General features: G+C 37.8%; 1 protein-coding gene across 1 annotated transcript in view; it reads left to right on the forward strand.

Moving 5' to 3' along the window:
• The window catches only part of LOC109466223 (ras-GEF domain-containing family member 1B-like), a 95227-nt gene that overhangs the window by 72439 nt on the left and 8197 nt on the right, over window positions 1-14591 (forward strand). Inside the window, exons 8-11 of the mRNA XM_019763889.1 lie at window positions 5981-6097; window positions 7741-7830; window positions 11510-11587; window positions 14515-14559. Coding sequence (XP_019619448.1) covers window positions 5981-6097; window positions 7741-7830; window positions 11510-11587; window positions 14515-14559 — 330 coding nt within the window. The remainder of the gene's footprint in view (window positions 1-5980; window positions 6098-7740; window positions 7831-11509; window positions 11588-14514; window positions 14560-14591) is intronic.

A 14591-nucleotide genomic window follows, 5' to 3' on the forward strand; every position in this document is an offset into this window, starting at 1 on the left:
GGTGGCTGACCTTGGTACTGCAGCAGACCTTCCAGTTTTTGTATCTTTTGTATCAGGGAAAACAGATGTGTGGGGTGGAGGCAGCGGCAGCGGCGCCTGCCCGGTTTGATTAATGAGGTTCTCACTCAGGAATAGACCAGATGTTGACCATAATCCTATTACAGCCTGATCTATTTCAGGCCAAAGGTGCTACTGTTTGTTTGAAAACAAAAACCTGTGTTATTTTCTTCTGTATTGTAGTGTACTGTGTAAAAACATTTAGAAAAACTTTTATATTTCATGGAGGTATGAGACCACCGAATTCTTGTTTGTGCTGAGACAATAGTGAATGTCACTACCACGCCAACTCATCGTGAAAAGGTGAAAACAACAGGAAACTTTGATTGTTCTAAACGATTGTTTCAACTGAAGTGGGAAGTATGAGTTTCACGTTGCTACCTGTTTTTTCTTTTGTTATTATGATGTCATTATTTACACATGGATGTCTCCACTTGTGGCTTATCCAAACAAAGCATTTCTTTTCAAGCATACTTATTCACATCCATACAAACACATTAACTCAAACTGGGTGTATTCATAACAATATTATATTCTTGTTCTCTATATGACTTGTTCTACTTTCTGAAGTTTTATATATTTTCACATCTTCTCTGTTAAGCATCATTGATTTACTAATGGCAATTGCATGATTGAATTAGAATTCCAGATCGATGGAATCACAAGTGATTTTCTTAAAGCTAGAGAGAAATATCTTGCACTTAGTAAACTCTATATCCTTAAAGAAGTAATTAATAGATTTTTTATGGAAGAATGTGCCATTTTCAACCAATCTGCATTATGATAGTTACAAAGTGATACAAAATTACATGTAAGTTTAAGAATGACAAAGTGTTGTATTTTCCCCACCTGCTTGATTCGTCTTGTATTTTACGTATAAATAAATTGTTTTTTAAAAAACCTTCATCGAAACTGAAAAAATGAGGTAACATTTACCTTTAAAGTTAACACATTTTGAGAGCACTTAAAATGAATCTATATCAGTGAAAAAAGCATTGAACTGAGAATATATCCAGTTGCTTGATTAATTTTGCATTAGGTAATATTCAAGACTTAAACAGTAGTAACCTTTATTGACGAAAGTTAGAGTTGTAACAAATGAGGTGATTTCCTCAAACCACATTGTCTACCCCCCATCCGCCGCGGTGTGTATGTGTAAACACGGGATACCCTTCGGTCATGTCAAACAACGTGCCCTTTCCGCCGACTTACGTTCGCCTGAGCGCCCCGCTCGCTCAGGTGAGAAGACAAAACCATGATGTCATAGAGCCCCCATTGTCTAGTGACCTCCAGTTTAACACAAACCTCCTCCAAATAGGACGTCAGTCAACACGTTCTGGTAATCATGTCATGGAGAAAACAGCAATTACCCCGCTGTATTGCAGTAATTCAGGTGAGTTTGTTTCATCATAACATGGGGTTAGCCCTATTTAACCATTTACAGGACAAATGGGGCTTTGTAGAAGACTTGTGCACAACAAAACTTCATAACATTGTCTGTGGCAGTGTGGAAGGACTTGTGGATGTGTCAGGGTGACCTTTAGGTTTTCCCGCTTGAACTGGTCTTCACAGGTATTCATTGTTTCATCCTTACAGACTGGTCCTTAGCTTGTTTAGTCTATAGCCAATTCTTGGGAAATTAGAGTGCAATTTCTAAAATCTTGTATATTCTGATAATAGCGGGAAAAGGAAAGTTCTGAAAGATATTTGAAATCCTGCATGACGAAAACAGCAATTATTACCCTGCTGTATTACAGTAATTCAGGTGAGTTTGTTTCATCATAACATGGGGTTACCTCCATTTAGACATTTACAGGACAAATGGGGCTTTGTAGAAGACTTGTGCACAACAAAACTTCATAACATTGTCTGTGGCAGTGTGGAAGGACTTGTGGATGTGTCAGGGTGACCTTTAGGTTTTCCCGCTTGAACTGGTCTTCACAGGTACAATGTATTCATTGTTTCATCGTGTTACCCTGTTTTACTTTCAAATTAGTCTATAGTCAATTCTTGAGAAATTAGAGTGAAAGTTCTGAAAGATATTTGAAATCCTGCATGACGAAAACAGCAATTACCCCGCTGTATTGCTGTAATTCAGGTGAGTTTGTTTCAATAACATGGGGTTACCTCCATTTAGCCATTTACAGGACAAATGGGGCTTTGTAGAAGACTTGTGCACAACAAAACTTCATAACATTGTCTGTGGCAGTGTGGAAGGACTTGTGGATGTGTCAGGGTGACCTTTAGGTTTTCCCGCTTGAACTGGTCTTCACAGGTATTCATTGTTTCATCCTTACAGACTGGTCCTTAGTTGGCTACCCTGTTTTTCTTTTGGTCTATTGTCGATTCTTGAGAAATTAGAGTGCATTCTAAACTCTTGTATATTCTGATAATAGCGGGAAAAGGAAAGTTCTCAAAGATATTTGAAATCCTGCATGACGAAAACAGCAATTACCCCGCTGTATTGCATTAATTCAGGTGAGTTTGTTTCATCATAACATGGGGTTACCTCCATTTAGCCATTTACAGGACAAATGAAGCTTTGTAGAAGGACTTGTGCACAACAAAACTTCATAACATTGTCTGTGGCAGTGTGGAAGGACTTGTGGATGTGTCAGGGTGACCTTTAGGTTTTCCTGCTTGAACTGGTCTTCACAGGTATTCATTGTTTCATCCTTACAATATGGTCCTTAGTTTCTTACCCTGTTTTTAAGACTACAGTCAATTCTTGAGAAATTAGAGTGCATTCTAAAATCTTGTATATTCTGATAATAGCGGGAAAAGGAAAGATATTTCAAACACTGCATGACGATTGTAACCAAATAACAAATTGTCTTACATGTATTTATAGGCTAGAGAAGTGTTTGAACAACAGAACAAAACTGAAATTGCATAATATAATATAACATTTTTTTTCTATAAACTAAGCATATTAATTTGCTATGAGCACTTCTGAGTAAATATTCTTTGCCTGACAAGTGTGTGTTGTTACCAAAGAATATGTCTAGTACCCATTATACCATGACAGTCAACTGTTTCTAATGCTCTTTTCTGAGCTGGTATTAGGTACTTTGCAGTTGGTACATCCACCAGTTTATAAGTCACTTTGTACATCATGCATAGTGTGGACATTTTTTGCCTGTCTTTCAGTCACACTCTCTGTCAGTAGATTCAGATCCTAGTACAAGTTGAACTTTACAGTTAATCAGTGAGTGAAAGGGTTACGTGCTAAGCTATGGCGGGAATCCAAGGTCCTGTTGTGGTGATGTTATGAGTGGCTGGTGCTGACGCACTGGCCAGCTTCCTGTTTTCAAACACTCTGCACTGGACAGGATCCAGTTTTGGGCTGTCAGGCCTAATATAATAATAGAACTCTGACTGGAGGAATGATAACGTAGGGAGGGACCATCCAAAAACGCTTGCCAAGGAGTATGAAGTTCAGTACATGCCGGCCATTACTGGCAAATTAGCTGCAAATATGATCTTTCTTCAGCTGCAGTGTACTCTATATTTGTGGCATTAGGCCACACCAATTTAATTTCTTGGTTAACGGATTCGCCGCTTCATTTTTTTCTGATTTTAAAATAAAAATAAAAATTCAGAATCAACTGCAAAATGCTCAATACATATATTTTGCCCTGAACAGTTGAAAACATACCTTTTCTTACTACATGTACTTGTTACATTCATTCCACATTTCAATGCAGTGGCATCATTATTAGTTCAAAATTCATTGTTTAAATTTTGAACCAGCCTGGTGTGTTGACTTCATGGCTCCTATTGTATCATTTTGGGCCATGATAATAGGATGCCTAAGCCTGTTTTTATTTATTTTTTTTTTTCGCCCGCCCGCTCCATTATTTTTCTAGAAAAATCCGTTAACCAAGAAATTAAATTGGTGTGGCCTTAGAGGATTTTTACCATGTTCTGCAATGCTTATGAAAAAAAAGACTATGGCAGCCGCTTTAAATTTAAATTTGAGTAATACTGTGGTATATATTTAGAACTTTCATTCAATGAGTACGTACTGCAACTGTAATTCACTATGTTCACAGTGGTGGCTGGTGCAGGAAAAAGAAAGTAAAGTATTTGTAAGTTCACAGTACAGAAGTGCCCACGAAAAATGCGAACATAAATGTACAGCAGAAAAAAAACAAGAATTACAGTATCCTTAGGAGTTGCTTTATAATAATGATACAACTTAGAAGTAACAATTTTTTTCTTCAAGTTGGTGATATTGATGTGACAATTAGTTACTGAACCTCTTTAAGTTATCATTTCTGTACCATCCCTTTCCCTTGTGCTAAAGAGTAAAGAACGTTCCCTTGAACACAGTTGTGATACGTGCCTGTATACAAGCTGGTACCAAAACCCACTGTGCCTATCACGTGCACGCTTCTGGATGTTCAACAAATTCCTCGGGGATTTAGTAACTCCCCACGTCAGGCTTGAACTAGTTTCTGCAGGCTACTCTTGCTATAAACATTCATTTGCCGTGTCTTGGACAGGCAGTTGGCATTTAGCAGTCAAGAGAGAACAGAGGTAGGATGTATATGAGTTAATATGACTGTTCTTTTAAAATCGCAATTGTGAACTAGATCAGTTGCTCTTGTTTTGAAATGCCAATAGATAAATATTCAATTGTGGCAAAATGTAGGGCAGTCCTTTTGTACAACAGTTAGTATAATTATTTAATTCCATCACTTCCAGTTTGTAAAGATGAAACCACAAGGGGAAATGCTTCATTGAACCAGGGCTGTTTCAGATCTGTATGTAATAATAGTCCGGTACTTGGTAACTTCCTTAAAGTTTCTGGGACTCAGTAAGTGAGCACTTAAAATGTGTTCGTGTTGCTTAAATGTACCCTTGGCATAGAACCACTTGTTAAATTGTTTTTTCCTCATTCATTAATTCTGAAGGGATGTTTGTATTTGTACAAAAAGTCATTAGAGAAGAAGACTAGTCTTAGAGTAACCTCAGCTACAATCTTTTATCTGTCAGTGTTTGGGTAGGTTAAGATTTCTTTGATGTACAGAAAGAATCTTCGGAAGCCACGAAATGCTTCCTTACCACTTTAAAACTTTCTCAGGGTTTGACCAACAACAATAAGTTGTCGGAAACCTGAACACAACAAGTTTACATGTTCCTCTCCGCGGACACTGCTTTTCTATGCTCCTGGCGGAAACTCGGATCCTGTTTTTAACTCAGTTCAAACACGGGCATTGTGTTGTCAGGAAGTAGTGTCCGTGTTAGTGCAGCGGGGTATAGCGGTGTGAGACATGCTCCACCACAAGTCTTAATGTGCTACGGGTTTTTGGGGACACCAGGGTATGTGTCTTAGGAGTTACCCTTTTGCAGGTGCATAGTCTAATAACTGTCCCATGAAGACAATGACAGAGATGGGCTATTTTGGGTTCTTCTGCAGAAAGCTGGCACGCTTATGTACAGTACATGTTTTTGTATGACTTTTTTTTGTGTGTAAAATGTAAGTCAAGGAACTTGTCTTGTCTACATGTATGGGACTGTCATTAGTCTTGTACTTCATGTACAATGTACAGTCTGTAACATCTGTGTCCAAAATATCACCAGGGTCCATAATATCGCCACCTTGAGAAATAGTGTGCTTAAAGATATTTTTTCTTAGGAAATCTGAGTCTGTTTTTTCTGGTTCGAATTTCATTTTCTGTTTCATTCATGGCTATGATATTTAATAATAGTATGCAATGCCGTGTGAATTGCATGTTGTTGTTACCAATTACCAAAGATTCATGAAAGGAGTTTGAAGCACCATCGTGGTTTACTTTTTCATTTTATTATGACTGATTCCTTTATGGTAAAAGCTTGCACCACTGTGTACATGTATGTTGCTATTTGGTAAATGATGTTGAAATATTTTTGACAATGATCGTTCCTTGTGTTACAGTTAAGCATGCCGCAGACATCAGCCCGTGACCTGACCACGGTCATACGACTGTCCGCCGGCGAGAGCAACGGCGGCGTATCCACGGAAACTGGAGAAAACGAACTCGACGCTTCCGAGGTACACATGATATGTCATTACCTTATATAGGAAGAAGTTCACTGTGCTTGCATGTATGGTATCTCCATGACTGGATTGTATTGTCATTGGGATTAACTAAGTAAAAACTTAAAGGTAAGGCCTGCGTGCCTGCGAAGCTGGTGTGTTATGCTGAAGGGCGGTTATACCGGCTATACAGATACAGAAGCTGGTGTGTTATGCTGAAGGGCGGTTATACCGGCTATACAGAATCTGATACAGAAGCTGGTGAGTTATGCTGAAGGGCGGTTATACCGGCTATACAGATACAGAAGCTGGTGTGTTACACCGAAGGGCGGTTATACCGGCTATACAGATACAGAAGCTGGTGAGTTATGCTGAAGGGCGGTTATACCGGCTATACAGAATCTGATACAGATACAGAAGGTCAACTGAGGTCAGGGCAACCTAACCTAGTGCATAATAGTGCAAAGTGAACTTAGACCTTCAGGGCAATCCAGCCTAGACCAGCAGAGCAAACTGAGATCCTTAACGCTTAGTCAATATCTAAAACCTGAGTTAGAGCACCCTGAACCAGGGAGGCACAGAAGAAGTATAAGAGGAGTGGTCTTTCATTCTCGAGAAAGACAAAAAAGTTGAAACTGGTCAAATTCTGTCTCAGCGCTGTCATTGTGCTAAAGCTACGAAATGATCAACATCATTGGGACTTTATTCTACATATAAACTGACCTCATCAGAATGTCGGTCAATGTTATTGCGAAGTGTGATGATTGACTTTGTAAAGGTATGTTCGATATGTCCAGTAGGACAAGTCTGATGTCAAAGAAATTAAGTTTCGAAGTGCCAAATTGAATGTTTTTTTTTTAAATGGACACTTTGATATGCAATTGTAGTCTTCCAAGTTGTCTTTCCAAAAGAGAACAGTCTGCTGCTATGATAAATTGTGAATTCAAAATACACTTCAAATCCTCATGACATTTTTAGCAGACTTATTTCTTCTGAAAGTTTTGGTTAACACAAAAGACTTTCAGTGTACAAAAGTGCAGTGTCAGATATTGGTCCCCAGCTCTGCAAAAACAGGATGACAATGAAAGTGACATAATTGTCCACGAATTTCCTGTTTTCTTCTCTTTCGCTTTAAGTTAGACTTATATGGACTGAGTCTGCTGTTATAGCAAAAACATGCATAGTCATGTCAATTGTTCTCAAATATGTAAGACACGTACTAGGTTTATTTTGGTTTCTGTTACTGTAAGTACATGTAAGTAACCAACTCTTGTAGTGTTAGTGTATCGTAAATGTTTCCAATACAAACTTAACGGGTGTTAGGTAAATGTTTCTTGAAGTACGTGTACATTGTATGTCATACCATGAAGTAAGATTGTCTGAACCATAAGCATACACATATGTATGTATATGCTACGCACCACAAACTTTGGGTTAAGTAGTCAAGCTTCTAATGCAATGACTTGACTCAATGATGAACAAGACGTTACGTCAGGTTCTATGTATTGTATTCAGTTGTGGCTTTGAAGGCTCTGCCACTAATATATATACTCTATATAATGACTAACATCTTCTATGTAGATTCATGCAACTTTTTCTCTCGTTTCTTATAAGACAGAAAGTTAATTGTAAAATGTTCTCAATGTCTCCCCGTGCAGGCCCTGATCTACCAGGATGGTAACCTGGTGTCTGGTTCTCTAGAGGCCCTCACACAACACCTGGTCCCCACACCGGACTACTACCCAGAGGTGAGGAAAATTCCTGATTAAAGTACATTGTACACATTCCAATATTAAAGTTCACACCCCTGATTTGGGGCTCCTTGCAGTTAAATCTGTGGGCAGCAGTTTTCTGGTGTAGGTAATTTTCAGTGTTACCATCACCAGTGCAGGTATGCAGAAAAAAAAAAGGGTTTTGAGCCCTGCTGGACAGGTGTAATGTCCAAGTGAGCAGACTTGCATTTGGTACAACCTGAATGTAGATTGTGAGTTAGATCAATCCCTGGCCGAGTCATATCAAAGACTTGCATTGAGTGTCTTCAATGAAAGTCTATGTATAGACTAGTCTAGCCAGATAAGCCTCTACCAGGCTTCGGGAGGCAGCTAGCCTAAGAGTATAGAAATTGGCCAAATAGATAGATAACATGCCAGGGGAGTTTGTCTGCTGGGAGAGGACATTTTGCCGCACCCGGCCGCCTCCCGAAGCCTGGTAGAGGCTATAGCACCACCACTGCGGATATTCAGACAATTTCTTTGTGATTCCAATAATGGAGAAATAGTGCATTATATTATATTATGTATTATTTCTACTATCAAATAATGATGCAATCACACTTGAAACTTTTTTCATTACCCTAGAGTGTAATAGATTTGGCGTAACTCACGTTACAACCAGCCCCATATCAATCCATTTCTGCCGAGACAAGCTGTTTTTCCCAGACTCGAGGTCGATAGTTAGAGCCCATCCTGGGGTATATAACTAGCAATTATCTTTATGGCACCAGGTTGTGGCCATCTACAAAAATGTCTAGTTTTACTGCTATCCTTCACAAGGGTCATCCAGTCACTGTCTGTTGTTTATCTCCTCTATCACTGGGAAAACTGCAGCTATAAAACCACCAAGGGAGGCGTAGTTAGAGGTGAAATTGTGTTAATGGTGGAGGCACGAAAAAAGGCATTTTGTGCTTGGTACTTCAACTCGCATCTACACAATAGATCAGGTTGTGTGCCTGATTTCAATAATTATTTCATAAGTTTGTTAAGATTAATAACTTAGCCATTAGGCCACATTAATTTAATTTCTTGGTTAACAGATTCGCCCGCTTCATTTTTTTTCTGATTTGCAAAAAAAAAATTCATGAACAGCAAAATGCTCATATTTTGCCCTGAACAGTTGAAAACAGTCCTTTTCTTCCTATAATAGTTGTTACAGTTATTCCATCTTTCAATGCAGTTGTTTCATTAAAAGTTCAAAATTCATTGTTTAAATTTTGAACCAACACACCAGGTGTACAGACCTCATGGCTCCTATTGTTATTTTAGGCCAATAGTAGGATGCCTAGGCCTATTTTTTTTTTTTCGCCCGCCCGCTCCATTATTTTTCTAGAAAAATCCGTTTACCAAGAAATTAAATAATATTGGTGTGGCCTTGTTTAAATTTATAACTAGCCATCATTATCTAAATTATATTTAATATTTATTTACATGTTTATAAAAACAATCATAAGCTTTGCAGAAAAAGGAAATAAGAATGAAACGATTATCTTTGATGTCATTCAAATTTTGGCTCAAATCAAATTAAATTTATTTTTACGTAATTTTCAAGTAATTAAAATTGTGCCACAATTTTCACAAACGTTCAGCAATTATCATACACAACGCTTCAGAGCAGACCCATACACAATGTTTTTTTTCTGTGGTTCTATTTTGGAATAAAAGTGAATGTCATTGACCTTATCAGATGCAGTATGAATAATTGAAGTTTATTTCTTATCTAAAATGTAAACCTTGAACTTAGGGATTGACCTTTGCAGACAACTTTAGTAATGTTACCTTAGAGGATCATTCATTATAGATGATGTTATATAAGTTGTGCATAATATAATATTGTGAACAATTTTTATACTAGTCAGTGATATAATTATTACTAACAATTTTGCTCCAATGTAAGTTGATGATTATACATTGGAATATAATGTTGATAATTATACATTATGATAGTGTTGACTTGCAGTTTCAAATTTTAGTATTTAGATTAAGTGACTTAGAATATTGAAAAAATTTGGATTTCGAGCCCTAAAAACTAAATTGGGCCTTTAAGACATGTACCATGCCCAGGGCTGGAAATACTGGGTGCATGTGCACCTTAGTGCACCCAATTCGCACGCAAATATTTTTGTAGGTATTTTATTATTAAATAATAGTACGCAGGATATTCTTGGCATCTAAGCATCAGAAAAATAATAAAATTTTTGTTGTAGTGCTTGTGTAAGATTTCGAAGTTAGCTCCCATTTCAGATTCAAGCTTAGAAGAGGAGCAGTAAGATCTGTAATTATGTTTTGTTTTATTTGGTGCACCCCAAAAAAATTTTGTGTACCTAATTTTTTAGCTTGGGTGCACCAGTGCACCTAATTTCCCAAAAATGAATTTCGAGCCCCGATGCCATTACTACAATGATTGTGTCAACCAAGAGATAACCCCTTCTGCCTAACATATCTCACACTCACAAACAGACTGTATACTACATGACATACATGCGTACAGCAGTTGAAAGATGTCAGCTTACCCATCCTGATTAATGGTAATGAGGTTGAAGAAATACGACTATGTCATTGATAACCCCAGACCACACTCAGATGTTCCACATTAGTGCTACCATTCCTGGCGACAATCTCCCATCTCTGCCATTCTTGGCAAGATGACAAAAAATAGTCAGGCCGGCCTCTGAGTTTTAATGGCTCCAGGCCCAGAACTTCTTGGCACGAAGATGAAAGGAACACGGAATGTATTTTGCAGCACTAAAAGTTGGCTGGCAAGTTTTAAACTTACAACGAGTGAAATTTGAGATTTTATACCTCCGGGCTTTTTATTGTATATTTTTATATAGGGTTTTAAACAAAGAATGTATCGAGACCGGACACCCCTCTGTGTGAGGGGTCATATACGTGGACCAGACCGAGAATAGCTTAAACATGCCAAAGGTCAACGGTCGTGACCACTTTCACACTCAAAGGGGTGTTTGGGGGCCACCAAAAGGCACCATTTTCACGCCCGAAAACACATATACAATAAAAACAAAAGAACGTGCATCATCTGCAGCCCAATAGCAAAACATATACCGAGTCCCAAAAGAATCCGTCCACCCAAACGCGAGAAACAGCTGCGAACATGAAAATCTAAATCTCTCACAAAGCCCTTCTGCGGAAAGATGTCTCCTCCCCCGGAGGCAATAATTACAAGAGCTGGTCAGGAACTCTTTAAAAAATGGCCACAAAATCTGAAATAATGCCAGGCTTCATAGCTTACTATATAAAGTCAGAAGAGGTTGAAGAAATTTTATTTCATTTTTTGATAACTCCGTAGATTTAAAAATTTGCTTTTATTTTAATTATTCCTCTTCTTTCATTCACCGATAAATTATTAATTAAAAGGTCAATGACCTGGACCAGATGGCTGTCACCGGGGTAACTGGTACTGTAGCGGACACCTTGTGGTATTGGATTGCATTATGTAGCAAGTGGCAGGACAGAGATAGGAAGGACACCATATATAAGAATGTGTAGTAAGAATAAAGTAAAACAGAGATTTACTTTTTTAGGCTTGGCAATGACTTTAAACAATGATGTATGCACTTTGCAAATGTTACCTTTTAAATTAGTTAAAGTTAATAGTCATAGCTAATTTCTATTATATTTTTGTTTCCCACAGAGAACGTACATCTTTGCTTTCCTGCTGTCATCTCGCCTCTTCATTAAACCACATGAGCTGCTTGAAGAAGTTTGCAAGGTACAGTTAACAGTGACTGTCAATAAACATTTAGTACTGTAACATTAGATTCTGTATCAGTACAATCATGTATGTGACAGTGCTTAATATGAATCAGACATCTTTTTTCAGCCTGTTGCCTGTATTTTGCTACCAAAAAGATGCTTGAATTCCACTGAAAGAAAATGGTAAAAAAAAACATGATTATGAATTTCAAAACACTTACATTATAATGTAATATAAACCAAAGCTAACCCAGTCTGCAATTTAAAACTTAACTAGAGGTCGGAGATCTCATGTCTTCGTCAGAGGTACATCGTTCTAGTCTAGTAGAGAAATTAACATGCGTATTCTTCACTCTTTTGGTCTAAAGAACAAAAGAATCTCTGTACTATTTTTATGGTACAGAACACCCTGAAACGGTTTGCCACAGATTATACAGATGCGTCGTCACCCGTGTTAGCCCGCCCCCCCCCCCAACGTTATTTGAGTTTGGACTGTTACTGGAAAAAAAAACCTTCAAGAAATTCTTACTGTGTTGAAAGTGTCACGACAGCGCCGCAAAATATAATAAGAGAAGATGATATAAAGGAAAGAATCAGAACAGGGTGACTACTGCTGTTTTGTTAATTTGTCTTTATGACAAATAGAAGACTTGTTTCTTGTGTTCTTTGTGTCCTAACATTTGTACTTCTACAGTTAGTATATTCCAAATCTAGGCATCTCGTTTTTTGGCCATTGGTTTTTTTATTGCGCGCTTGCCTTAAATTTAAGGTAATTAGATTTAAGGTCTCCAGTGGACGTCATCCATAGCAATTACTTGGTGTGGCCGTAGAAAATAACCTGACATATGTCCAACCTATCCTCCCCCGGCTGAAGTTATAGTACAATCCCTCAATGTAACGTCATTTGATCCCATCCATTATGGGGTTCCCCGGCGGTATATAAACGGCTATATCCAGCTGTCGGCTGTCTCCAAGCAGATGTAGGTGGGGGATTTCTAAACACAAAAGGTCCTATTACGGGGACATAACGACCTCCACGACTTTCATCTTTGAACTCAATCTTGGACACCACCACAGTAACATGCCTATCAAATTTCATTAACTTCCATCCACACATACAAAAGTTATCCTGCTCACAAGAAAATTAACAAAATGCCCCCTGTAGTCACAACGAAACCCCCCACGAAGCTCAGTAACGAACTTAACCTTGGTCCCGACAATAGTTAGCACCACACCAAGAATTATAATCAACATTTTACAAATACTTGAGTTATTTTGCTAACAAGCCACAAACACAAAAGGTGCACTAACGTGACGCACGGACCCCCCACGAAGCCGAAACTTGTACTTGACTTCGGCCTCAACAGCGGTAATCTGCCTGCGAAAAATCATGGACGTCGAATCATGCCTTCCAGAGTTATATCGCAAAATCCGCAGTTCCCCACACTCCGGCGAGACAATTTCATAGTCCTTCTGACGAAGACAATAATATTTAAAACTCTTTATGGAAAGCTTTTCATGAAAATTAGATAATATTTTTCATCCAGGACAACTGTGCATGGCTCCTAGGAATATGAAGCTATACAGCAATATAACTATTATAATCATGACCAAAAATCTTTCTCTGTTCACTTCTAGTCACTACAGAATCTGATAAAAGTACATCCTGTGACTCCTGGGACTATGAAACTCTCAGTTGACTTTCTACAGCAATAATCACGACCAAAAATCTTTCTCTGCTCACTTCTAGTCACTACAGATAAAAGTACATCCACTACAGATATGTCCCTGTCTTCCTAAAATGACATTATCATCAATTATTCACACATTGCCACATTGATTTCCTATCCTGGGAGGACTGAGTGAATGGAAGTATTGGACATGACATATGATCCATGTTCAAGGCAGACAGCTCCTGAATAATTTAGGCTGCCAGGAGATGTTTCTCTCGTCTCTAAGGAGACGTACATGTACATCACACAGAAGAATTGTAACTTGAGGAAACCACCGCAGAATGTCATCCAGAGAAATGAAATCAAACTTTAAGACGGATGAAGGGAGACTTTAAAAGGCACAAAGTAGTTGCCTATCATTCTTCTTTTAGCTACATACATTGTAACTTTCAAAGACTGGAACAAATTTTAAGTGTTGATACTTCCATAAAGTTTAGACATACATGTATGGGTAATGAGATACACAAAAAAAAAGTCATCAAGGAAATTGTTACTCAAACAGTAACAAAATTTTTAATATTGGATTGATTTTGAAAACTGTCACTGATTCAAGTAGCTCCAGTACTTTTTGTCAGTGACTGTCACTGATGAAAAGTACTAGATGCTACTTGAAACATCTATCAGTGACAATTTCCAAAATCTATCCAGTTGCTTGAGTACCAATTTCCTTGGGTAAAAGTATTGATAATTTTTAATTTGTGTTTATTACAAAAGTCTCATACATGTAGGAGAAGACAGGAAAATGATGATCCATATTGACCGTGAATATACATTTTGTATCCTCCAGCATTTAACTCATCAAATTTCGTTTTAATAAATCAACTAACAGGTAGAATACAAAAATAGTATGGCAGATGATGGTGATCATACATTTTCTACATGACTGTACCTTTGATCTTCTTAATGTTCAAGAATTAAGTTTAAATCTGTTAGATATGCCTCCTACTAGCGATCAGAACAGTGCCTGCCCTTTCATCTTCATATATATTAAGAAGCTTACCTTAAGAAATGATAATTGTGTTTTGCAGAGTCTGATTTCTTAAGGATAGTTGCTAGGTTTCCTGGCAACTCATTATGACAACTCATTCACAAAATTGTCAATTTCCTACCAATGAATAACTTCGACACAATTTACTGTAACAGTATTTTTTACTCTATATTTTGCATGGCCATACTACATTTTGTCTTATACATCCATGTACAATTTCAGCAATGTAGACTTCAAATGAAGCTCACAGAGGATAGACAAGACAAGGTTTGTGCCTTCACAATTACCCTCTCAATTGA

The sequence above is a fragment of the Branchiostoma belcheri genome, unplaced genomic scaffold, assembly GCF_001625305.1.
Source record: "Branchiostoma belcheri isolate BF01 breed outbred unplaced genomic scaffold, Haploidv18h27 scaffold160, whole genome shotgun sequence".
Taxonomy (NCBI): domain Eukaryota; kingdom Metazoa; phylum Chordata; class Leptocardii; order Amphioxiformes; family Branchiostomatidae; genus Branchiostoma; species Branchiostoma belcheri.